The 23,943-nt window shown below is 52.0% G+C and overlaps 3 protein-coding genes and 1 long non-coding RNA gene across 6 annotated transcripts in view; 2 read left to right on the forward strand and 2 right to left on the reverse strand.

The window, feature by feature from the left end:
• Positions 1-23,943, forward strand: part of LOC128085978 (uncharacterized) — a 63,105-nt gene that overhangs the window by 15,610 nt on the left and 23,552 nt on the right. The gene's annotated exons all lie outside the window — the stretch shown is intronic.
• On the forward strand, positions 620-12,582 carry PLA2G7 (phospholipase A2 group VII). The gene is made up of 12 exons (XM_052692958.1): positions 620-753; positions 2,029-2,242; positions 4,164-4,288; positions 5,534-5,684; positions 5,847-5,940; positions 6,606-6,674; positions 7,117-7,264; positions 8,908-9,021; positions 9,272-9,363; positions 9,733-9,906; positions 10,767-10,915; positions 11,505-12,582. The coding sequence occupies exons 2-12, from the start codon at positions 2,188-2,190 to the stop codon at positions 11,600-11,602; spliced, it is 1,269 nt and encodes a 422-aa protein (XP_052548918.1). The 5' UTR covers positions 620-753; positions 2,029-2,187; the 3' UTR covers positions 11,603-12,582.
• On the reverse strand, positions 2,755-3,925 carry IMP3 (IMP U3 small nucleolar ribonucleoprotein 3). The gene has a single exon (XM_052693757.1). It carries the CDS (start codon positions 3,871-3,873, stop codon positions 3,316-3,318), a length of 558 nt encoding a protein of 185 aa, XP_052549717.1. The 5' UTR covers positions 3,874-3,925; the 3' UTR covers positions 2,755-3,315.
• TDRD6 (tudor domain containing 6) lies at positions 13,476-22,602 on the reverse strand. Of its 3 annotated transcripts, none has more exons than XM_052690895.1 (5): positions 17,649-22,600; positions 16,907-17,025; positions 15,669-15,758; positions 14,748-14,805; positions 13,476-13,664 (listed from the first exon to the last, which is right to left on the reverse strand). In XM_052690895.1, exons 1-5 carry the CDS (start codon positions 22,387-22,389, stop codon positions 13,606-13,608), a joined length of 5,067 nt encoding a protein of 1,688 aa, XP_052546855.1. In that variant the 5' UTR covers positions 22,390-22,600; the 3' UTR covers positions 13,476-13,605. The 3 variants fall into 3 exon arrangements, with proteins under 3 accessions (XP_052546855.1, XP_052546846.1, XP_052546865.1); XM_052690886.1 differs by having other exon boundaries at positions 13,476-13,667; positions 17,649-22,599; XM_052690905.1 differs by lacking the exons at positions 13,476-13,664; positions 14,748-14,805 and having other exon boundaries at positions 15,675-15,787; positions 17,649-22,602.

Raw genomic sequence — 23,943 nt, forward strand, 5'->3', positions numbered from 1 at the left:
GCTGCTCTCTTGGGTGCAGCAGTGCCATTGGCTTTAAGATCCCTGTCACACACCTCCTCCTGGCTGCCTCCTGCTGACCCTGAAAAACCTGTTCTGTAATGAAGCAGAGCTGTGGGAGCAGTCCTCCAACGGCTCTCTTTGGCAATAAACGAAATGCTTGAATAATTCCAGCCCTTCACTGAAACAAAACGACAGGAAAAAAACAAAAAAGCAAGCCTTGGGCACTTTCACGGCTTTCCCGTTCCTTTCCAGAGAACCGCAGGCATCGTTCAAAATTTTCTTTCGTTATTATTTTGGGATTTGGGGTTATTTCCCACCGTGCCGCCCCCACTGAGCGTATTGCGAGTCAGCGCAGTGCAGGGCACTCACCGCGCGGGGCACATCTGCAATACCCATGGGGCCCCGAGCTGCTCCAACCACCCCACAAACGGCACTCAGAAGCGGGGCTCACTTCTAACGGGATTCTGGCCCCGGTTTGTAAAGCCGGATTTTGCAGCGTCCCTGAGACAAGCCGCCCCAGCGCGGTGCTCCCATCGCCACGGGACGCGGCCAGCCGCCCGTACTGGCGCAGCTCCCACGAGGCACGCCTCCTTTCCAGGCTCGGGGAAAGCCTCTCCCACAAACACCGTCCCGGCTGGGAAGTGAGGCGGAGTTTGGTCCCTCCCCTCCGGCAGCGCCGGGCACTCATCCGTCCGTCCTCCGTCCGTCCGTGCGGCGCACGGCGCCCTGCAGAAGGCCGGGACACCGCAGCAGGTACGGGCAGCGCTGCCCGTGGGCAACGAGGGCGAGGGGACGGCGGTGCTGAGAGGGGCGGGGAGGAGCGTTGTTCGTACCGAGCTCGCAGCCTTCTTCTTACCCCACCCAAATCCATGGAAGGATAAGAGGGGGTGCGGCTGAGCGGGGGGGGAGGAGGGGGACGGACGCGGCGGTGCCGGGCGGCTCCGCTAGGTGGGAGGAAAGGAAACTGCGCGGTATCGAGTGTGGCTTCGGTGTCCAGGGAGCGCCCGGCACCGCGAGAGGCGGAGTGGGACGGGGTGCTGCTCGTCCTGGGGGCTCCGTCTCACCTGAGCTCTGGGAGCCTGGGAGATCCCAGCTCCTGTCCCAACTCCTTCAGAGCAGACGGGCAGCCACAGCCCTGTCAGGACGTTTTCTCTTCAGTGTTCTGATCCCCGTGAGCTATCCGTGTTCATGTGCTGAGCTATGCACTGTCCCTCTGCAGAAGGATCTGCCACCAGCGCCTGCTGGACTTTACCCCCTCTTGCTCTTCTGGGCAGAATCTGGGGTAGAGTATCACAGAATCACAGAACGGCCAGGGTTGGAAGGGACCTCAAGGATCACGAAGCTCCAACCCCCCTGTGCCATGCAGGGCCACCAACCTCCCCATTTCACAGCAGCCCAGGCTGCCCAGGGCCCCATCCAACCTGGCCTTGAACACCTCCAGGGATGGACGGGGCATCACAGCCTCTCTGGGCAAGAGAGGTTGCAGATGCAGCACAGAGCACTCTCCATAACACAGCCCTGGGACTCACACATGGGTCACACAGGTACCCTCAGGGCAGCTCCAGGAGTAACCAGAGCTCACCCCTCTGCCTCCAGCTGTCAGTGGCAGTCGGCTGCCCCATTTGCTCCCAGGTAAATGCTACCCTGCAGCTGTGGGTTGCTTTTCCCCACGCCCAGTGGATGTGTGAATCCACCCTGCGCTCACAGGGCTGTGAGGGGGACATCTCCTTGTCAACCCTCACTGAAATGCCGGGGTTTGGAGGCTGCCTCCACGTGCAGAGCTTCTGTTGACTGGAAAAGCAGCTGAGCACAGCACATTTGTATTCCAGTGACAGCCTCAGCCTTGTTGTCCCGACACAAAGACCTCAGTGTGAAGGACTCCCCTTCCATCCCCCCCTCTGTCCCCAGGCCAGCTCCTCCCCTCCAAGCAGAGTGCAGAACAGTCAGAGGAAAAAAACCTTTACAAAGAGATGCACTGGCAGTGGTAACCCCTGGTGCACAAGTAAAGGACGCAATGGTTTCTTTCAGGGCGGAAGGATCTGGAGGTGTGGAGCCACAGGTTTCCATCCTGCCTCCACCTCCTGGGGAGCAGCCCTGTGCTATTCCCAACCCCCCTGAGCAGAGCAGTGAGCCGGCTGCTGCCTGCCTGCACCCTGCTGTGGGACCCTCTGCTCTTCCTAAGAAGTGATGGCATCGCTGTGGGCGAGAGCTCGGAAGGTGTTCATGAAAAGTCGTGCTTCAGGTAAGGAACGTCTTTTCTGCATCTGTTCATAGAGTGGCCTGGGTTGACCTGAAAGACCATCCAGTCCCAACCCCCTGCTGTGTGCAGGTCGCCAACCAGCAGCCCAGGCTGCCCAGAGCCACATCCAGCCTGGCCTTGAATGCCTGCAGGGATGAGGCATCCACAGCCTCCTTGGGCAACCTGTGCCAGTGCCTCACCACCCTCTGGGGGAAAACTTCCTCCTCAGATCCAACCCAAACCTCCCCTGTCTCACTTTAAAACCATTCCCCTTGTCCCATCACCATCCACCCTCACAAACAGCCATTCCCCCTCCTGTTTATTCACTCCCTTCAAGTTCTGGAAGGCCACAATGAGGTCTCCCTGCAGCCTTCTCTTCTCCAAGCCTAAAACCATGAGCAAATGCAGCCTAGCAGACTGCTTGTGGTGCTGTGGCAAAAAGCAGTTCTGTGAGATGAGAAGTGGTGCTCACTGGGTTATGCCAACAGGAAAGGCAATATGACTCCACACAGAGCTCTTCCAAAACACGACTTTTTATTTCTGCCTTTCTTGGATGAGGAGTAACACCCCCAGCAGCCCCAGAGCCGCCCAGCACTGATCTGCAGCCCGCCCTAAGCTCTAAGGCTTCACAGGAAAACCAAGTTCACTTTTGTTTGTTGTATTTGAGGCCCAAACTCTCACAATTCCCGAAATCCAGCATTTGGTCCATTGCTGATCACACAGCGTTCCCCTGCTGACTCGCTGCTCCAGGTTAAAACAGACCTTCCTGGGCCGGCGCTGCGATGAGGAGCAGCACTGGGGTGCTCCCACACAGCCCCGCAGCAGCAGAGCCGGGCACATCAGCACAGCGGCTTCTTGGCCACGTGCAAAGCTCCTCCAGTGCTGCTCTTAGTGAGGAGCCGCACCAGAGGATGAGCTCGGCAGCCTCACCACGAGGGCTCAGACAGCGCGTGTGCGTTCCGGGCAGAGCAGAGTGGAGCGGAGCAGGTCAGATCAGGGCGGCTCCGGGGGCCGCAGGACGGCTCGGCGGTCTCTCAGGAGGGCTCCCCGCGCGTCTCAGCCCCGCTCCGGCTTCTCTACGCCGCCAGGTCGAAGTCGTCGCGCTCCTGGTTGTAGTCGAGCACCTTGAGGCGCAGGCGGGAGGCGTCGGCCCAGGTGACGAAGTCCTCCACGGCGCGGGGCACGAGCAGCGCGGGGTCGGTGATCACCTCGGGCCCGACGCGGACGTGGCCCTGCTCCACGAAGGTGACGGCGTGCCGCAGGTTCTGCGCCATGCGCAGCTTCAGCAGCAGGCAGGGCAGGCGGCGGCGGCAGAACGAGGCGGCGGACACGCGCTCGCACACGGCCAGGGAGCGCCGCGAGGCCACCAGCCCCATCGCGTACAGCTTCTCCAGCAGCGCGGCGCCGCAGCGGGCGCGGAAGGCGGCGCTGGCCGGGCCCAGATCGCGCAGCCGCCGCGCCAAGGCGCGCACCTCCCGGGCCAGCGCCTTGTACCGCGCGTAGTCCTCGCGCCGCCCCACGCGGTACCGCCGCAGCGCCCGCACCTCGGCCAGGTTGCCGGGCGCCGCCTCCCAGCTCACCAGCTCCAGCCGCCGCAGCAGCTTCTGCTCGTGGTACTTCAGCTTGCGCACCATCTTGCCGCCTCCCGTGCCGCCGGGCCCTTCCGGGGAGGAGCGTCGGGGTCGCGGCCAGCCCCGCCTCCCCCGGTCCGGAACGGGGACGGTGGCGCTCGGCGGGCAGCGGGTGCGGGCGGAGCGGAGCCGGGCAGCGCCGCACCGAGGTGCCGCCCCGCGGTGGGCCGAGCGCCGTGCCGGGTGCTCGCCCGGGGCCCGTCCGTCCTGCCTCCCTCCCTCCCTTCCTTCGCTCCGCTGCTCGCGTCCCTGCTGCTCCGGGGCTCTCCTGATGCGCCGTGTTTTGTCCCCAGGTTTATCGGCGAAAGCGGCGGCGGAGATGGGCGGCGGCGGCTCGGAGAAAGGCTATCGGATCCCCGCCGGGAAGGGCCCGCACGCCGTGGGCTGCGCGGATCTGATGACCGGCAACGCGGCCGAGGTACGGAGCCGAGATGAGCCCAACGGCCGGCCGGGTTTGCGAGCGGGGCTGCCGGACGCGCTCCGGCTGAACGCGCTTTTCCAGCCCGGCACGGTGGGACAGCGGCAGCCCTTAGACGTGGGTTCCGCGGACCGCGAGGCTCCTTCTGCGTGCTGTGCTCAAGAGGGTCCCGGTGCGCGTCGGCGGGGCTGGGTGACGAGCGTGCGCTGCTTCAGCTGGGACAGAGTGTGAGACGTGAGATGGTATCTCCGCGGAGAACAGGATGTCAGTTCTGCAGTTGGTAGGGCAGAAAGGCAGCACGATAAGACTCGCTTGCTTGCGAGTTTCTGTTTCATATCCTCTTGCTTTTTAATCTTGCTCTGCAGTTTTGCTCTCCACACTTGTGAGGTATCACCCGCTTGCAGAGCTCAGCCATGGGTTTTGCTCTGCTCCACCTGGCTTCTCTTACAGCACCAAAAAGGGTTGATTTCTCTTTGCAGTCAGCCCACGTCTTTTCCTTAGATAAGCAATCAGCACCATTACAATTCTTAGTGATAGATAATGAACCTTTCCCCTGTTCTGTTCAGCAGTTGCTCTGCAGGGGAAATTCACTGCGACTGCTCTGGGCTTGAATTAATATAATTACCTGTCTGGCTGAAGCTTTGCTGCTTTCTTCCTTCATTGCCTTTGTGTCACAAATTGATGTAAGTTTAGGAGAAAGATTTTCACACAGAGAGTGGTGAGGTGCTGGAACAGCTGCCCAGAGAGGCTGTGATGCCCCGTCCATCCCTGGAGGTGTTCAAGGCCAGGTTGGATGGGGCCCTGGGCAGCCTGGGCTGCTGTGAAATGGGGAGGTTGGTGGCCCTGCATGGCACAGGGGGGTTGGAGCTTCGTGATCCTTGAGGTCCTTTCCAACCCAGGCCATTCTGTGATTCTGTGATTGAGGCACAGGTGGAGCAGGACAGTGGGTTCAAAGTGCTTGTTGCACATCCCATTGCAGACTGGGAAGTATGAGTGCATATTGCAGTGTCTGTGGGAGATCTTGCAGAGCTCTGTGCTGCGGTGTGCAGTTCACAGCAGGAGCAGAGGGATGGTGACACAGCACTGCCATCAGAGCTTAGCTTATATTGGACAATAATTTTCTCATAACATTCTCTAAATTCTCTGGAGCTGTTCTTGTTGCAGCTGAAGTCCTTCCCTGTCGTAAATCTTTTCGTTGCCATACATCAATGAACAGCAGTCTTCCTTTTCCTCTGCTAATTCCAGGGAAGCTTTTTGCGCCTGTATTATCCATCATGCGACGACACAGATACTGAAGAGACGCCGTGGATTCCGGATAAAGAGTACTACCAGGGGCTGTCTGACTTCCTCAATGTGTACCGAGTCGTGGGAGAAAGGCTTTTCCAGTATTATGTTGGTAAGAGTGCTTCTGGTCCCCGAAGTGTTTGCAGAATTGGACTGATTCTCAGACAACCTCTCTGAAACCTGCAGTCTGCAGCCTACTGAGATCTCTCCTACAGAGAGGGTCTGTAGGTCTCTCGTTTCAGTAGTAATGACACGTGCTTCCATTTTCATGTAGGTTCAGTGACCTGTCCTGCAAAATCAAATGCTGCTTTTAAGGCAGGAGAAAAATACCCACTGCTTGTTTTTTCCCATGGACTTGGAGCTTTTCGGTAAGTCTGCAGCTCGTTGGCAAACTCTTATGGTCATCCACAGTAATGTTAGTGTCCAGGAGTGGTGCTGAATGGGTCTCAGGATGGGGAGAGATCCCCATGGGGCTGAACACGATACAAAGAACAGGGTGCTGTGTATCAATGTGCTTCCATTGAAATCAAGGCCTGTAAATGAGGCAGGGTTGGCTTCTTTGTTTTCCCATTAAGTTTCTTTACTGTGAGAGTGGTGAGGTGCTGAACAGCTGCCCAGAGAGGCTGTGATGCCCCGTCCATCCCTGGAGGTGTTCAAGGCCAGGTTGGATGGGGCCCTGGGCAGCCTGGGCTGCTGTGAAATGGGGAGGTTGGTGGCCCTGCATGGCACAGGGGGGTTGGAGCTTCGTGATCCTTGAGGTCCCTTCCAACCCTGGCCATATTGTATTTTAGAGGTGTAGGTATTTATTGAGCCATAAGGATGTTGTGAAGATGAGCTGCAACTAAAAGCAAAGAAGCACAGAGAAGCAATCACCAAAAGCACCCTTTGGGAACTGACACACACAGCCTGCCCTGCTGGCTGAAACAGACAAATAGGGAATGGGGGCTGGTGTGTCTGTGGCACAGTCAGTTTTAAGGGGCTGTGCAACCAAAACAATTGTGTCCATGTGGTCACCAGAGTCTTTTGATTGCAGGACCATCTATTCTGCTATCTGCATAGAGATGGCTTCTCAAGGCTTTCTTGTGGCAGCTGTGGAGCACAGGTGTGTGTACTGCATCTTACTGAGTCCTGACAGAAAGAAACTTGCTCATAATAGAATGCTTCTTGTTGTATAGAAGAACTTTTCTTTTTGAAAGAGTAACTAACAGCTTCAGCTTCCCATTCGTCTAGCTCTGTTCCCACCTAGCTGAACAAAGGGGAATTAATTTGAAGCCTTGAGGGAAAATTGTTGTGGGTAGTTATTGTTTGTCATTCTTTAAGCACGCTCCTTTTCTCACTGTTACTGTTAGAAGCCACAGAACATAATGGTGGTGGGAGTTCTGGTGGGGTTTCTCCATTGTTTGGAAAGTTTTGTCTGCACTCAGTGGGGTGTGCAGCAGGGTTGGGAGCTTTGACTTCCTGAGACAGGTCAGAACTAAGGCTTCTTTGAACTTGCTCCCAAACCAAATGGCTGCAACATCAGACGTAACCTTCTGTTATTTCAGAGATGAATCAGCTTCAGCGACGTATTTCTGTAAACAGAAGGCTGATTCTGAGCCAGAGGAAGAGTCTGCATCAAGCATGGAGAAGGAGTGGATCTACTACAGGAGGCTCAGAGCAGGAGAGGAGGAACGCTGTGTGCGTCACAAGCAGGTACAGCCCAGGACTGTGCTGTGCATGGGGCAGGAGAGCTGTGTGGTCAGCACTGAGTAATGCTAGCAAGGCTACATCTGCAGGCTGCTGCCACGACTCTGTGGATATACAAAAAACTGCTGAAGATGGGAACGCCAACAACATCTTTCTTCCATATAAAGGAGAGGCTTTGGATGTGAGGAAGGAGCCGCTGGCGGTGAGGCGGTGAGGCGCTGCACAGGGTGCCCAGAGGTGCTGCTGCCCCGTCCTGCACGCAGCCAAGGCCAGGGGACGGGGCTCTGAGCACTGAGGAGCTGCGGTGTGCTGTGCGCTGCAGGCCTGCGCTGATGGCCTCCGGGGTCCCTTCCTGCTCCAACCGTTCTGTTTCTATGCTAAACTGCTTCTTCAGGAAAGCTTTCTCATGAGGTGGTGCTGCCATGCCTGGTCAGCTCTTTCGCCTCTTTCTGTTTCTCTCCATATTCTGCTTCTCCTCCATTCTGCACAGTTCTGCTCAACCTTGTCTTTAAGGGACACGGAGTTGAATTCAGATGTGTGTGCAGCCTTAGCCGTCTTTTAGCTCTTGCTTATTGCTGGATAGCGAGATGAATCATCTCTGCTTTAAGGGGGATGTTTGCTTTGTCACCTTCAACACACTTACATGGTTGAGGGTATGCAGTGTAAAGAATGCAACTTCCTGATGATAAGCAGCATCCACGCTGGATGCCTTATAGCCATAGAGATAAGCTCTTCCAAGCACTGACCTGACCTTTAAAATGTGGGAGTGTGTTCTTGCACGCTGTGCAGACTCAACCAGACAAGTGTTTATCTCACTGGGCCAAATGGGCAGCAGTATGAGTGTGCTTTCCTGTGTGCATAACAACGTCCTCCTAAATGGGGCTAAATATATCACATTGGAGCTTGTAAATAAACTGCAGGAGCTGCTGCCTGTGTATTTCACCAATCAAGAAGTTAGGAGATGGAGATTTACTTGAAACTCAGGACATCCTGCTGGCTGGTGCAGTCAATTGTTCCCAAAGACTCTGCTACTCCTTGGTTCTTTTTGAAGTTTTTCTTCTACCAAAATATCAAAATCCAAACCACGTGCCATACTGAACACTTAAGTCCTGTATCTGCAACAGCTTTAATACGTTTTTCACCAGTGTGTATGCATTGGAAATAGGAAGGGCTTGTAGGCTGTTTCCTGTTCCGGGTATATCCAGCATAAAGATGGCTTCGGAGCTGTTGAGATGGGGCAAAGTGATGCAATGCTGTTTGCTTACCAAAGTGAGCATGAGGAAGAGGCACAAGTCAGCCCTTCTTGTGGTTGTGTAACATAAGCTTCTGCACATCCCTGTACCTCTTCTGTGAGAAGTCAGAGAGCAGGGGTTGATGGTTTTTGGCCTGTGTTAATGGGACAAATTCCTGTGTGTGTGGAGGATCTACATAAGAGCTTCAGCATTTTTGGGCCTCCAAAATCCAGATTTCACATTGAACAAAACTTGTCAGGTTTTTGTTTCACACAGCCAGCCTTCAGTTTGTAAGGGCTTACTGTGCCAGCCACTGAGGTACAGTGTCAGCCTAAATGAACAGCGGGCCAGCAAAGCCAGCAGATACCCTGTAACTCCCAATTCATTCCTCTGTTCTGCCCCATCTGTGTCTCCCAGGTACAGCAGAGAGCAGAGGAGTGCATCAAAGCACTCAACCTCATTCTAAAAATCAATTCAGGAGAGGAAGTGATGAATGTGCTGAACTCAGACTTTGACTGGAACCGCCTGAAGGTGAGTGAGAGCTGGTAGCTTCCTTCTGTTACATGCCCAGCCACAGCTCTGGTCTCCCTCTGCCATTTCTAACTGCTTGTAGACTATTCTGAATGTCTAACTGTAGATCTATGAACATGTTCTCAGGTCACCTGTATGGAGCTGAAACTGTGCTCTTCCAAATTCATTAGGATCTATTGCTTTAAAAAAACACTTCAGATTGAGAAAAAAAAAAAGAAGTCTCTTACAGCAGCTGGCTTTCTTTTGGCAGGATTCTGTTGATACTAGCAGAATAGCTGTGATGGGACACTCTTTTGGTGGTGCTACAGTTATTGAGAGTCTCAGCAAAGAAATTAGATTTAGGTAAGTATGTAAAACAAAGGAAGGGACACTTGGCACCTGAGCAGGGCACCTTACCTAAGGTCCCATTAACTGGCCCTTAAAGAACATCTTGTGTTGTGCTTGGCACATCTCATTTTCTCAGCTCATGCTTCAGTCAGCTTTGGGGATATGGTGGAACTTAATAGCTCTGTCATAGTTTGTTGTGATTCCCTGAGTGCTGGCAGACCAGCAAACAGAATAATGGATGGATCCTCTTCCCTGAGAGAAGAAACACTTTGCTACAAAATGATTCAGTAACGTTTACCTATTGGGTATCCTCAGATTTTCCCCATGTCTGCTGCAAATCAAAGCTGTGTGCCTGTGATAACACCCAGATGTTGTTTTTGGCAGGTGTGGCATTGCCCTTGATGCATGGATGCTCCCAGTAGGCGATGACACTTACCAAAGCAGCGTGCAGCAACCACTGCTCTTCATCAATTCTGAAAAATTCCAGTGGGCTTCCAATATCTTAAAGATGAGGAAGCTTAGCTCCAATGATACAAACAAGAAAATGATCACCATCAAGTAAGTGCCGTGGATCCACCCTTTCTGAAGCCTAAGACGAGTCTTTGTTTCCAAAATTTATCCTCATGTTGGAGCTGTTCAGTTGCATGTGGCTGCAAGAATGACAGGCCCTGCTTCCTCAAGGCTTCACATTTAAATTAAGGGGTGGCCAGCAGGGACAGGGAGGTGATCGTCCCTCTCTGCTCTGCTCTTGTGAGGCCCCATCTGCAGCACTGCGTCCAGGGCTGGAGCCCCCAGTACAAGAAAGACAGGGAGCTGTTGGAGAGGGTCCAGAGGAGCCACAGAGATGAGCAGGGGGCTGCAGCACCTCCACTACAAAGACAGGCTGAGGGAGCTGGGCTTGTTCAGCATGGAGAAGAGAAGCTGCAGGGTGACCTCAGTGCAGCCTGCAGTACCTAAAGGGAGCCTGCAGACAGGAGGGGAGTCAGCTCTTGGAAAGGGGAGATGGCAGCAGGACAAGGGGAAATGGTTTGGAGTTGAGGGAAGGCAGATGGAGGTTGGATGTCAGGGGAAGTTGTGTGCTGTGAGAATGGTGAGGTGCTGAACAGCTGCCCAGAGAGGCTGTGATGCCCCGTCCATCCCTGGAGGTGTTCAAGGCCAGGTTGGATGGGGCCCTGGGCAGCCTGGGCTGCTGTGAAATGGGGAGGTTGGTGGCCCTGCCTGTGGTGGGGGGTTGAATCCCCATCCCGGCTGTGTTTCAAACCATTTGGATGTGGTGCTCAGGGCCATGATTTAGCAGAGGGCTGTTAGAGTTGCGGTAGGATGGCTGGGTTGTGGCTGGAATCAGTGATCTTTAAGGTCTTTTCCAACCTGAGCTATTCTGTGGTTCTTACAAAGCTGTTGCTCATTTCTCTTTGCAGGGGATCGGTACATCAGAGCTTTCCTGATTTTACTTTTGTGAGTGGAGAAATCATTGGAAAGTTTTTCAAGTTAAAAGGAGAAATAGATCCAAACGAAGCTATTGATATATGCAATCACGCTTCATTAGCCTTCCTGCAGAAACATCTGAGTAAGTGTCAGTTTATATCAAAGTGTGGTGTGAATCAAACCTCAATTCCTATGAAACTTTTATTTAATAACCACTGTTCAGTATGAGATCAAAAGTGAGAGCCTCATAAAAATCTCAACAGAAAAATACCACAGGCTTTTCCTAGAGCTCTGTTATTTTTATAACTTAAGCAACTCAGAGGAAGAACATCTGCATTTCAGTGCCTTGTGCTGGTGTGCACAACTGCACTCCCTACTTTCCCAAAATGGACAAGGGGAATGGTTTTAAAGTGAGACAGGGGAGGTTTGGGTTGGATCTGAGGAGGAAGTTTTTCATGCAGAGGGTGGTGAGGCACTGGCACAGGTTGCCCAAGGAGGCTGTGGGTGCCCCATCCCTGCAGGCATTCAAGGCCAGGCTGGATGTGGCTCTGGGCAGCCTGGGCTGCTGGTTGGCGACCTGCACACAGCAGGGGTTGGGGCTGGAGGAGCGCTGTGGGCCTTTGCAACCCAGGCCATGCTGGGATTCATCTCCTGTGTCGTTTTTCAGTATAGTGACAGTATAGATCTGTGTAATTCATTACCATTTGGGTTTTCTTTCCCCCATTTTACAGGTCTTAAGAGAGATTTTGATAAGTGGGATTCACTTGTGGATGGCATAGGACCCAATGTTATTTCTGGTACCAACATTGACTTATCTCCGGCTGAATAAGGAATGCAAGGAAGTACTGCAAAGGCCACGTTCATCAGGACACCACTGTTGGCCCATATTGCTTGGAGCTGAGATAGCACTGGCCTCCTACACAGCTTTTGGGGTGTGAAACAACAACAACAACAAAATCACAACAGGGAAAGATTTTAAGTTCAGAGGAGTTAGTGGGATTCTCTGAAATACTGCAACAGGGCAGCTCTTGCTTTGCAGGCAGTTGGCATGAGGAATCACTTGATGGCAATTTCCGACTGAAAGTCTACTTTGCAGAGATAAATTAAGCTCCAAGGAATCCAACCACCCAGTTTTGTCAGTCAGCAGCACCCAGCGAGTTTGGGGGTTGTTTTTTTTGCCATGTAAGAAAGAGCTCCTTAATTTGTTAAACTATGTAAGAGTATTTCAGCTGTGCTCCAGGAACTGCTTCTCATCTGAACTTACTCCTTTTTGTGTTCATGCTCCACACTCCCAGGTGGCTCCATTCCAAAAGCTGCTAAAAAGGTCCCTCATAGCAAGCATAGTTCCCCCAAGGCAGAGCTTTTACAGCAGGGCCTCCCCTATCACTCCCTGTATCACCACCATCACTGGTACTGCTGCTGATTACACTGGAATAGATGCACACTGCTGCTACTTGCTCCCTTTAAAAAGGGGGACACAACCAGTGTTTGATGGCAGTGATGGCTCACACAGTTGCAATGCCCTCCATATGTTCACCTTTGTTCAGGTGCCAGCAGATACAGTGGGCTGTGAATGGCCAAATGCAGCTCTGCTTTCCAGAGCAAAACTGCCTGGAGCTGCTACAAGGAAGGACTCAGAGGGGGACTGATCACTACTGACTGTAAGCTGTTTGTTCCAAAATAAGGGTACAAACAAGATGCAGGCAGGGCAGTTAACACTAATGAAGTATTTTATATAAGTCTGATCTTAACATGAGATTGCAGTGACAGCTGCAGTCTGTTTTTCAGAATTAAATTCTTTACAGCCTACTACTGTGTCTTGTCTCTACCAAGAGCATCAACACACATGTGTTTCCCTTACTGAGCCAGCACTAATGCTTGACATCTCCTGTAACACTCAGAAAGCCCATTACAACACCTGGTGTTTGTAAGTCATTGTGGCATCCTCCAAAGAGACTGAAGAAGCTATGCTATCCAGAAGCACGTAGAACAAACATGACAAAACTGAAATGCACAGTAAGCTGCAGCTAGCTGTACAAGTCCTTACCCTACTGTATGGGAGCCATCCTGCTGGGTCATCACATCTGGAGGAAAGGCCTCGTGTTCAGTTAGTGCCTTTAAGGCTGTGCTAAGAGCACCAGCTCTGTTTTGTACCAATGGTGTAGTGGTTCAAAAGGCTCAGCATGGCTCACAGTGCTCTCGAGAACTACCTGGGGGTCAAAGCAGAACCATGAAGTGCAGGACGTGCATAGCTGCATCTGAGTGTGGTACAGGTGAACAAATATCCTTGGCACACACAGTATTTGGCCATTGGAAAAGAAAGCACTAAACAGCATTTGCCAGCACAAGCTTTATTCCAGCTTCTTAATTGCTTTGTAATGACACAAAATGCAAGGCTTCAGCCCTGAACAACTTCATTTCGCTACAGAGGAAAAAACTTCCCTCAAAAATACTCTGAATTTTCCTAAACCTAAAGAAACAAAACCAAACCAATGCAACAGCAGATATCACCACAGCAGCTCACGGGAAGCTCTTCATCAAGAACCCACTATCAGCTAGGCATAAGTTAGTGCCACACCAGCATTCAGTAAGGGATGCCTGTCAAGAGGCACACTGTTGGATTAAGGCACAGTTTTAAAACGCCCAACAGACAGCAGCAGTCATGAACAGTGGTTGGTGGGAGACAAGGAGGTGTAGCAGTACCAGGCATTTGCTCAGTTGTGTAGAACACCCAAGTGTGTTGGTTGTATATTTCCTATAAAAACCCATTTTTGTGGGAATGGATGTGCATGCAGAGACTTATTACACCTCATGTGGTAAATAAGTTCTTTCTCAGAAAGGCTGGAGAACATGAGGATCTTCAGATCTAGCTGAACTGCAGCCACTTTGCTCTTCTATGGAGAAAAAACAACAGATCAGATGCACAAGGACGTTCCCATAAACGTGTATAAATGCATTATTTGAAATCAGAGTCACCTACAAGCCTTCAGACCAAACATTATCAGCTTGTTGGACCACACTAAAAGACTACACTTAGGAAAAGTTCAGTGTAACGACAATTCATCTCCAACAACTGTTCAAGCAGATCAGGAACAGTGCTCTCAGAGCGCAGGTTAAAGTTCAAAGCCACTCCAGCCCTCACTGGGTGCATCAGCAACCACCGTTGGAGCTTCTGCACCCTGTCCATCAGCTCCCTCCTACTCCAAGTGCCCTTCCAGCCAATTGCACAGGTGTGCATCACGCTCCAGTTCCACCACACGTGGCCGTGCGGCCTTCACGAATGCTAACTCAGCTCTTGCTAAGAGGACATACTGATTGGAGACCATCAAAGTACTCAAGAATTGAGAGAGAAATTTGGACAGTAATAATTACCGGGCCCGGAGGAAAAAGAACACTTAAATGAAGCCATGAGAACTGTAAGCAGATCACACCAGAGACAGCAAGAGGGTAAGCCTGCGTTTGCATGGTGCAAATGAGAATGGACCGATTTGAAGGTTCACCAGTCCAACTTCCTAATCAAGCTCTCTCAAATCCCTTCTTGCCTAACACAGCACTGCTGCAGGCTTCACTGTTTGCTACTCACAGACAAGTCCATTCAGCACTGTACTGAAACACAGTTTCTCATGGGTGAAACACAGGTTGCTCAGAGAGCTTCTGCAGACTCCATCCTTGGATCGATCCAGACCTGAACAGAAGGCCCTAAGCAACCTGATCTATTTGACACTGCTTTGAGCAGGCACAGGAAAACAAAGGCCTTTCAAAAACTCCTTTCAACCAGAACTGCTCTACAGTTCCATAGATTACAGCAACTGTGCATGATTAGAAGAACCTGTCCTACGTCCTGTGGTAAACAGAACAGGTATTTCACTTCAAAGTTTCTCAATAAAATCAAAGATGTATGAGCATTTACTGGAATTAGAAAGCATCCAGTCCCTGAGCATCCAACCTCTTTGAGGTGCTCAAAGCAGTCTTACCTTGAAGTAAAGATTCCTCTGGCAGGGACAGCACATCTTCTGTCACATGAGTAGTTCTCTAAACAGAAGGGGATTCTGTTAGGAAGTCTGCACGATTGCCAAAATATTCTCCATTCTTCCATGTTTCTTGTAGAATTAGATTAACTTTTTACATCAGCCTTGCTGGACACTCTGGCACTGCTTCCCCCCACTGCCCCTCACCCTTAAGTCATTATAGATATCTTTCTGCTCATTTTTAATTTGATGCAAAAACTACATATGAATGATCAACTAAACATTCATTGGGCTACCATCATCAGTAGCACAGCTGAAAACCTCAGTTCTGAGTTCCAGATATGAGTTTTTTCATTGGTTGGTGCTACCTGAAGTTGTAGAAAACTTTACCATTTCCTAATTAGTTAGCAATATAAGTATTTTCCATTACCTACCAATTATATGCTATGCTACCATGATTAGGAGCAGGTCAGAGACTGACCCGCTGGAGAGGAGCTCTGCTCCCCAGAAGGACCTGGGTGTCCTGGCGGACAACAGGCTGCCCATGAGCCAGCAGCGTGCCCTGGGGCCAAGGCCAGTGGCATCCTTTGATGAACAGAGCATGGCCTGAGGTCGAGGGAGGTGATCCTCCCCCTCTGTTCTGTTTGGCCACATTTAGATCACTGTGCCCAGTTCTGGGCTCCCTAGTTCCAAAAAGACAGGGATCTCCTAGAAGGAGTCCAGCAGAGGGCCATAAAGATGATGAAGGGCATGGAGCATCTCCTGTATGAGGAAAGGCTGAGTGAGCTGGGGCTGTTCAGCCTGGGGAAAAGAGGGCTGAGGAGGGATCTCATCAATGTTTCTAAATATCTAAAGGGAGGTGGAGAGAAATGGATGAGGCCAGGCTCTTGGTGGTGGTGTGCAGTGACAGGACAAGGAGCACCATACCTCAGGTGATCTGCCAGCCCAGCTGGGAATAACATTCCAGACATTCTCAGGATCTACAATCTCCTCACTGCCACTGCAGAGATTCAGTACCTGTATGGACAGAGCCAACTATGTGCAGCCTGAGAATACATTCAAAGAAAACACAGCAGTAGAAAAAACACAGCTGAGGATTCCTCACCTCCTACAATGCTTTCCATCTGGATCTTCTAAGCAAGATATAATTAGCCACTAATAAACCTGACTATCACTATTGATTTCTTCGTTAAAATTAGATTCACTGTTGAAGTACATCACATTTGGTTCCCTCTACAGCACCCTAGCTCAAACCTCTCCTCGAATGCTAATCCAGGTGTTGTGAGAGAGAAAGGCTAGAAAGCATCAATCAGAGCCAGCAGGAGGCAGATTGAAAGAGATGCCACCCTATAATCTGACATTCATCACCTACAAGCAGCTGGATCAGCCTCAGATAGCTAAGGAATTGACTAGCAATGGTCTTGGCTTCTACAACCTCAAGCATTCAGCCTTTCGGAGTTACTGTCATGAAATAATCACTTGAATTTGCAATTGCAAATTACAGTTCAAGGAACTTTTATAGACATACGATGTCTGTGTATGTATAGACACGTGTCTGTGCATACACACACACCCCAGACTGGAGGAAGAATCACAACCCATTCACAAAGTGACTCCAGCTTTAAGAATGGAAGCACAAGGCAGCCCTGCCTGCTGTAACGCAGTGCTCACGTTAACTCCCACCAGCCATGCACCCAGCCAAGATGCCTATTTCATGGCAGTAAGAGTAGTTGTATGTCAGTCGTAATACATGCTACAATTTGAATTTCTTTCCAAGTTTTCACCGTTTTAACACTAATTCCTTAATGAATCAGTAAAAAGATGCCAAGTTTCATGGGCATTTAATGGTAACACAGCTTCAAAGCTAAATACTAAGTCGCAATCCCAACATAACAGAACGACACCAGGAAACATCCCAGAAACCAGGGACACATCTTTCTGTCCTCACAGACCATGAAGGTGAGAAAGATTGTGAAGGCAATATCAAGTACTGAGAGAGCATCCATTCAGGATGAGATGGCTGTTTCTATCTAGCCTAGAATCCCAGAATCACACTTTGCATTACTAAGTTTTTTTTTTCCTGCAGCAGACTTCTGAAAAGTTTGCCATAAGACAAAAGAAGGTCCATGTCTTAACTACAGCAAGGAGCATTCAGTCATACTTACCCTGGTGCCCTTCTCAGATACCTCCAAAATCAGAGCCTCGCACCACTGCTGAGATGTCCACACCACACACTTGGAGCCAACAGCAAAGCCCTTCAGCTTACAAGTATATCCACTGCATCCTGCAACATCACAGAACCACAGAATGGCCTGGGTTGGAAGGGACCTCAAGGATCACGAAGCTCCAACCCCCCCTGTGCCATGCAGGGCCACCAACCTCCCCATTTCACAGCAGCCCAGGCTGCCCAGGGCCCCATCCAACCTGGCCTTGAACACCTCCAGGGATGGACGGGGCATCACAGCCTCTCTGGGCAGCTGTTCCAGCACCTCACCACTCTCACAGCACACAACTTCCCCTGACATCCAACCTCAATCTGCCCTCCTTGTGACGTATGAATGGAGAAGGAAAGCAAATCAAAGACTCAGCTCCCTCACTACTGCCCCACAGTCCTCCAACAGCCCTCCAAACTATTTTAATAAGTAATTGGAAGCCAGCAATCTGTTATACTGAACAGCCTTGAAAATGTGTTCTTGTTTAGAGGTTGTTACATCAACCTCTCGAAGACTGACTGCTGTGTTACCTATGAGATACTAAACATTCTGCTTTCCACAACCCATCTCAAGTTACCACTAACATAAAGTCCTCACAGCTTATTAGGGAATAAATCAGATTTCTATAGGAAAGCTATTCTCATGTTTAAATGAATATTTTGATTACTTAGCCCCTGAAAATCAGATACTCTACCTGCACTATAGTCAGCCATGTTATCACTTTGCTTTTTTCCTGCTTCTTCACTAGGTTTACAGTCTGAAGATTGCATGTGTGTAGGAGTGCTTCCACATTCTTTAAACAACTCCTCCATGTCTTGCTGTGTCCATTCTTTCACATAACACTCATCTTTCTTGTGCAAATCCAGAAGCTGATCAATCTCGGCACTTACTGCTGCCAGCGTATCAGGGGCCTTTGGTTGTTCCTCAGGACTACCATCAGATGAAGGCAGCATGAGGGGAGGCTCTACTTCCATCCAGTCTTCTTGCACAGCTTCTGCTCCATGAACCCCAGAGCAATTCAATTCCAGCACCTCTGCAGTCTGCCTCAGAGGCAGAGAATCAGAAGGAAACAGCTCTGCTGTCTTCCCTGCATCACTAACAGAGGGCATTGAGCTCTCTCCCTCACTAAGTGAAGGCAAGGTTCCAGACTGCAGGAGTGCTGAGTGCCCCATCTCCTCACACAGGAGCAGGGGCTCATGTACTTCCAGCACTTTCTCTCTCGCTTCACTGCCTGAAGCAGTCTGCATTCCAAGTGCCTCTGTTTCAAGTGCTTCCTTCATCTCATCAGTGACTGAGGGCAGTGCTGCTATTTCCTCCAGCTCCAGTATCAACTCTTTCAAATCATCATAAGAGTGCATTTGTAATTCAACTAGTTCGATCAGTGCCTCTGTTGTATCACCCATCGAAGGCTCTAGCTGGAGCCATCCCATCAGCTCTTCTTCACTTCCTGGCAGAGGGCTGGCTGCCTTGCCTTCTGCCTTCACCTCAGCATCCTGCAGAAACAGTAATTCAGGTGGCTCTTGTAGTGCAGATTTCATTCCACCTCCCAAACTGTGAAGACCGCAGCTTCCTCTTGGCTCTAATAATACTTTGCTACTGCTCTCATCTTCCAGTGGAGCAGTCTCTTTATCAAAGCTGCTTCGATGCTCAGCTGTTTCACATCCACCAGCCACCTCCCGAGACTCAGCAGACACTTTTGCTTCAGACCCACCTGAACACCCACAAGGTTCACCCAAGGAGCACCGGGAACAAAGCAAAGCACTTTCCCTCACTTCTCGAGCTAATCCACAGGTAGCAGTTTCTCTTTTGAGATAAAGACCTGCATCACTGTTTGAACTTCTGTTTCCTTCTGAGGGACCCTCAGGGTCTGGAATATCTTTGTGACCGCTTCCCACATCAGCCTTCCAAAAAGATTTCATCTCTTCGTTAATATTCCTCCCAGGAGACTCCAGTTTGACAGCACACAGAGGGACTTCACAAGCTTTATTCTCCTGGGTTCCAAGAACTTCAGCTTCTAGTAGGAGCTCTACAGTCATATCATAAAACTTGTCTTTGGCTTCACTAAGCCACGAGCCCTTTGAGGGACTGAAACCTGACAGACAGCAAGCAAATGCTTGATTAGGCACCTGAAGCAATTCACCTGGAATTGCTTTGAGCATCTCCCAGCTAACAGTCTCCTCACTTCCATAGTCCACATGGATAACAGCTACATCGTTGCCCTTCACGCTGCTGACCTTAGCTCTGTAGAACTTCCCATCTTCGCTGTACTTTGCTAGGCAAATATCACCACTTTTAATGCAGCTGTCCATAGAGTTTAGTCCAAGGTTTTCGGCTTCCTTTATTTTTTCCTCTATGTAGGTCATGTTTTTTTCATCAGCACTGCAACTCCAAAAATAGTCTGGACCATTCACCACCGTGATATAAACATTTACAGTCTGGCCTGCCTCGGGGAACTTCCAGGTAAGTGATGTACAGTCACAGGAAGCTTCATTTTGCACCCCAGGAGACGAAGGCTCACACGTATTTATCACATCACTTCTATCAAGCATTCCATTTGAATAAGAACTTTCATCAACTAAATCCACTGTTATTTCACCTTGATCATCACTCAGAATAACTCCCCATTTCCCATCAACCTCCTCCACAAATTCACATGTTAGCAGAGCCTCACTTACCCTCTTCGTGAAGCAAGGAGCTGCTTTCTCTGCCCAGCCTGTACTCGTTTTGCATTTAAGCCCACCTAGGAAGCAGTGAATGCCTACTGCTGGAATAGATTCTAAGTCTTCAGGGAGCCTGCGCACTTGATCAATATCAACTACTGAAGTATTACCATAATCAATATATCTGATGCTAATCAAATGGTCAGAAGCCTTCTCTTTTACCACTGCCCTGTACCACAGGCTGTCGTCTGAATACAGAGCACAGATTAAGTCCCCAGCTTGCAAGAGCTGCCCGCAGGGGATCTTTGCTAGCATTTCATCCTTTAAGCGTTCTGAAATGCTGTGAAGTTGAGCCTCATCACTTGCCAGTTGAACATAAAAATCTAAAGGATTATTTACATAGGAGACATACGCCAACACTGTGAGAGCCGGCACCACGCTCTGCTGTGGCAGATCAGTTACACGCTTCAGCAGCACACAACTGCCTTCAGTATCACAGTTATTATCCGACTCTGCATCCATCTCGGCAGAGAGCAGAGACTGCATTTCCTCCACCTTATTTAACAGAGCATCTTTCTTACTGCTGACCTTCCCCTCAGATGCCAGTAACCCAGCAGCCCATTCTCTCTTTGCAGCAGGCTGGAGAAAGTTTACATCTTTTTCTTTGACCTGCATTTTGCTACTCCTCTCTCCTCCTTGGGCTTCAGGTCTGCAGTTTTCACTTTCTCCTGCATTTGGAGGAGAGTGTGCATCCCCATTCCTCTTTTCCATATCCATACTAGAGTACAGAGCTGTATTCCTTACACACCTACACACTTCTGCATTGTTTCTTAATCTGAACTCCTCCTTCAATTTTGCATTGATTTGCATGTTACCATCAAACAGCTCGATCAACAGTTTACCACCAGATTCTTTTGCTACAACAATTGCTTTTAATTGCCTTTCAAGGACAGCTTGCTTAAACCACGCTGTAGCTTCCTGGGGAACATTAGGTACGTCAGCCAAGGAACACTTTATGGCCTGCATTGGCAAAAGCAAGATATCATGAGCATCACCCGGAATAGGAAGCAGATGATCATCTTCAATGGTCTCTGTGTTCCCAAAATCCACAAAAAAGACTTCCTTGGTGGGTTTTGTTTTTGTAAGGACCCCCCGGTACCAGTAGCTGTCAGTATACCTGGCGAGACACAACTCACCAAACCTCTGCCAGGTTTCTAAGCCCGACGTCGTCCCTCTGAGACGAGAAACGTTTTCACTGAGCCGCAACAGGACATTCGCACACCTTTCAAGTTGGCAGTAAAATGTCTGAGGATCATCAACGTGCGTAATAAAAACATCTTCTTCACTCCCGATTTTGATCTCGTGCATGGAATAATAGAAAGAATGCAGTCGAACGGAGGCTGCCAGAGGCGTTTGAGGCGGCAGACGTTTGGCCACACCTCTGTCTGTCAGAAATTGGGATGCGCTCTGGAAAGGCGTCATTAAATCTACAATGTTGAACAGCTCCCTGTTGTTCCTCGAAGCCAAGGCAAATATGGTACACTGCAGTTCAAACTGATTTGAGGAGGCATCGACAAACTCCTGGAAAGCCAGGATCGCAGCTTCATCCCAAACAAACGGGTCCGGACCATTAGGGTGGATTAGGTTGTAAAGGCTGCACCTGAAGGCCTGAGCCTTCAGCTCGAGGAAGCGCTCGTTAATGGAGCGGAGACTCGTTAGGGACACCAGCTCCCTGTTGCCGTAGTCCACATACATGACCTCAACTTCACCCGCAGGACTGACATCGCTGACAATTAAAGCCCTGTACCACCGTTTGTCCTCTGAGTACTGGGCCAAGCACGCCGACTGCGGCCAGGCGTGCGGCTGCGACACGCTCTCACAGTACTCCTGGATTTCAGCCATCAACGCAGTGAACTCACTGCACTTCTTCAACTGGCACCAGAAATAACCGGGGCTCTCAGCACACGTTACAACCACATCGACCGTACATCCCACTTCCAGCTGACCCCCGTAGGAGGGACCGGGCCTCATTTCCACGTAGCTCCGCCCGCACGGGGCCGCCGGCTCTCCTTCGCCGTCGCACAGGTGGGCAGGGGAGGCGCCGCTTTCGGCCTCGCGCGGCAGGCAGCGCCGGAGCAGCTGGCCGAAGGCGCCTGGAGACGTGTGCCCGGCCAGACCCAGCCGCCGCATCTGAGCCACGAGCAAGGGCAGCTCCAGCACCAGCAGCCGCTGCGGCACCAGCAGCTCCCGCACGATGCCGGTCAGCGCCTTGCCGTGCAGGCAGCGCAGCAGCTCCATCGCCTCCTCCGTCCAGGCGGAGCTCGACGCGTCTCCGCACGCTCCGGCCGCGGGGCTCCCGGGCGGCACCAGGTCGGCCACCACGCAGCCCAGCGCCTCGGGCGGCGGACCGAACAGCTCCGGGCCGCCCCGCGCCAGGTACTCGGCGGACACCGTCACCGCGCGACCCTCGTCGAGCAGGAACACGCGGCGGCCGCGGCCGCGGAGGCTCAGCACCCGGCAGCGGTGCCACAGCCCGGCCAGCTCCACCAGCCCCAGCTCCCCGGCGCGAAGCTCCGCGCCTCCCGCCGGCCGTCCGGCTCCACGCTCGCTCTCCGCGGCCGCCCGGATGTCGGCGAACGGCCGGACGCGCTCCGCGCGGCGCTCACCCAGCGCTCCCCACAGCCGCACCACGGGCGCCGTCGGTCGCACGTCCACGGCCCGGACCTGCAGCGAGACGGCGGCCCCGGGACCGGGCAGCTCCGGCACGGAGCCCATCGCGCGCCGCGTAGACGGCAGCCGCCTCTCCGAGTGTACAGCGGTGCGGCGGACGGCGACTGGGCAGCAGGTGAGCCCATAGGCGGCCCCGGAGGGGCGGAGGAGGAGCAGCGCAACGCACGCGGCGCCGTCCCGTTACGGCAGGCGTACGCAGCTCCGTAAATACGCGAGTTACCGTCTGGGCGCGCCGAACCGGCTCGACCCACCTCGCCGAGCACGGGCCGCCCCACGCCGGCTGTGCGGTAACGGCACGGCGCGGGGCAGAGCCTCCCGAACGCGCTTCGCCGCCATTGGCCGAGAGGGCGCCGGGGGCGGGATATAGGGGCGGGGCTTGCGGCTATTGGCTGGCGGACCGGAGGTGTCAGGGCGGGCCGGAAGGCGCTCTGGCGCTCCCTCGGCGCTGCCTGCAGTTCGGGGCGCTGCCGGCAGGGGGCGCGCGCCGCCTCTGAGAACGTCTGGCCGCAGCAAAGGTGGGCGCCGCGCTTGGCGGCAATGCGGGCCGCGCGTCCCCGCTCTCACAGACCGGCTGTGTCTCTAGGGACAGCTGGAAGCTGAGAGGGGCAGGTCCGAGGCTGAGCAGGAAGGGATGCTCCTTTAGGGCTCTCTGACTGCTATAAGCTGCCTAAGAATGAACGACCAGAGCCTTCCCTTGCCAGCTGGCACAGCACGGCCCGCTGCCCCCAGGTGTCGCAGCGCCCACAGCACAGCCCTGCTTGCACTCACTGCACCTCCCTACGCCGTGACTGTACTTAAACTTTTCTCTCCAAACTGGCTCTCGTTCAGCACTGTGTCCCCGAAGGCAGGCACTGCTCCTTTCCTGCAGCTTTCCTCCAAAGGGAAGGAAGCAAAGCAATCCGTACAGCCCTAATTTCTTACACTGAATATGCTCAGAGGCTTCCGAAGTGACCATTATGAGAGCAGAGCTTGGCACAGAACTGGTCAATAAAGATAGGAAACAGGACAGGCCGGGTGGGGTTGCCTGAGGGAAGGGAAATCTGGCTTTCCTGTTCTTTGTTTTGTAAATATTGACATGGTTTTGTAATGTTAAAAAGAACAAACACTGCAGAGCCTTCTGATCTGCGCCTCTGTAAGCCAGAATACTGGTGACCAGGGAGTCAGTGCTCAACTTGGTAGAACCACAGAATCCCAGCACGGCCTGTGTTGCAAAGGCCCACAGCGCTCCTCCAGCTCCAACCCCCTGCTGTGTGCAGGTCGCCAACCAGCAGCCCAGGCTGCCCAGAGCCACATCCAGCCTGGCCTTGAATGCCTGCAGGGATGGGGCATCCACAGCCTCCTTGGGCAACCTGTTCCACCACTCTCATAGTAAAGAACTTCGCCCTGATATCCAACCAAAATCTTCATCTGCTCCTCGCTTGGGGCTTGCATGCAGGGCAGCACAGAAAACAAGGGGTGTAGTTTTGTAATAACTGTCAATCTGAAACTCAAAGCTGCTTGGTAGTGCATGAAATCCTTCCCCGTAGCATTGGGCATGACAAGTATTTTAGACATCGTGTAATTCCATCTTAAAACACATTTTACAGCCAAGATTTGATT

Source organism: Tympanuchus pallidicinctus, unplaced genomic scaffold, assembly GCF_026119805.1.
Source record: "Tympanuchus pallidicinctus isolate F22 unplaced genomic scaffold, pur_lepc_1.0 scaffold1, whole genome shotgun sequence".
Classification (NCBI taxonomy): Eukaryota; Metazoa; Chordata; class Aves; order Galliformes; family Phasianidae; genus Tympanuchus; species Tympanuchus pallidicinctus.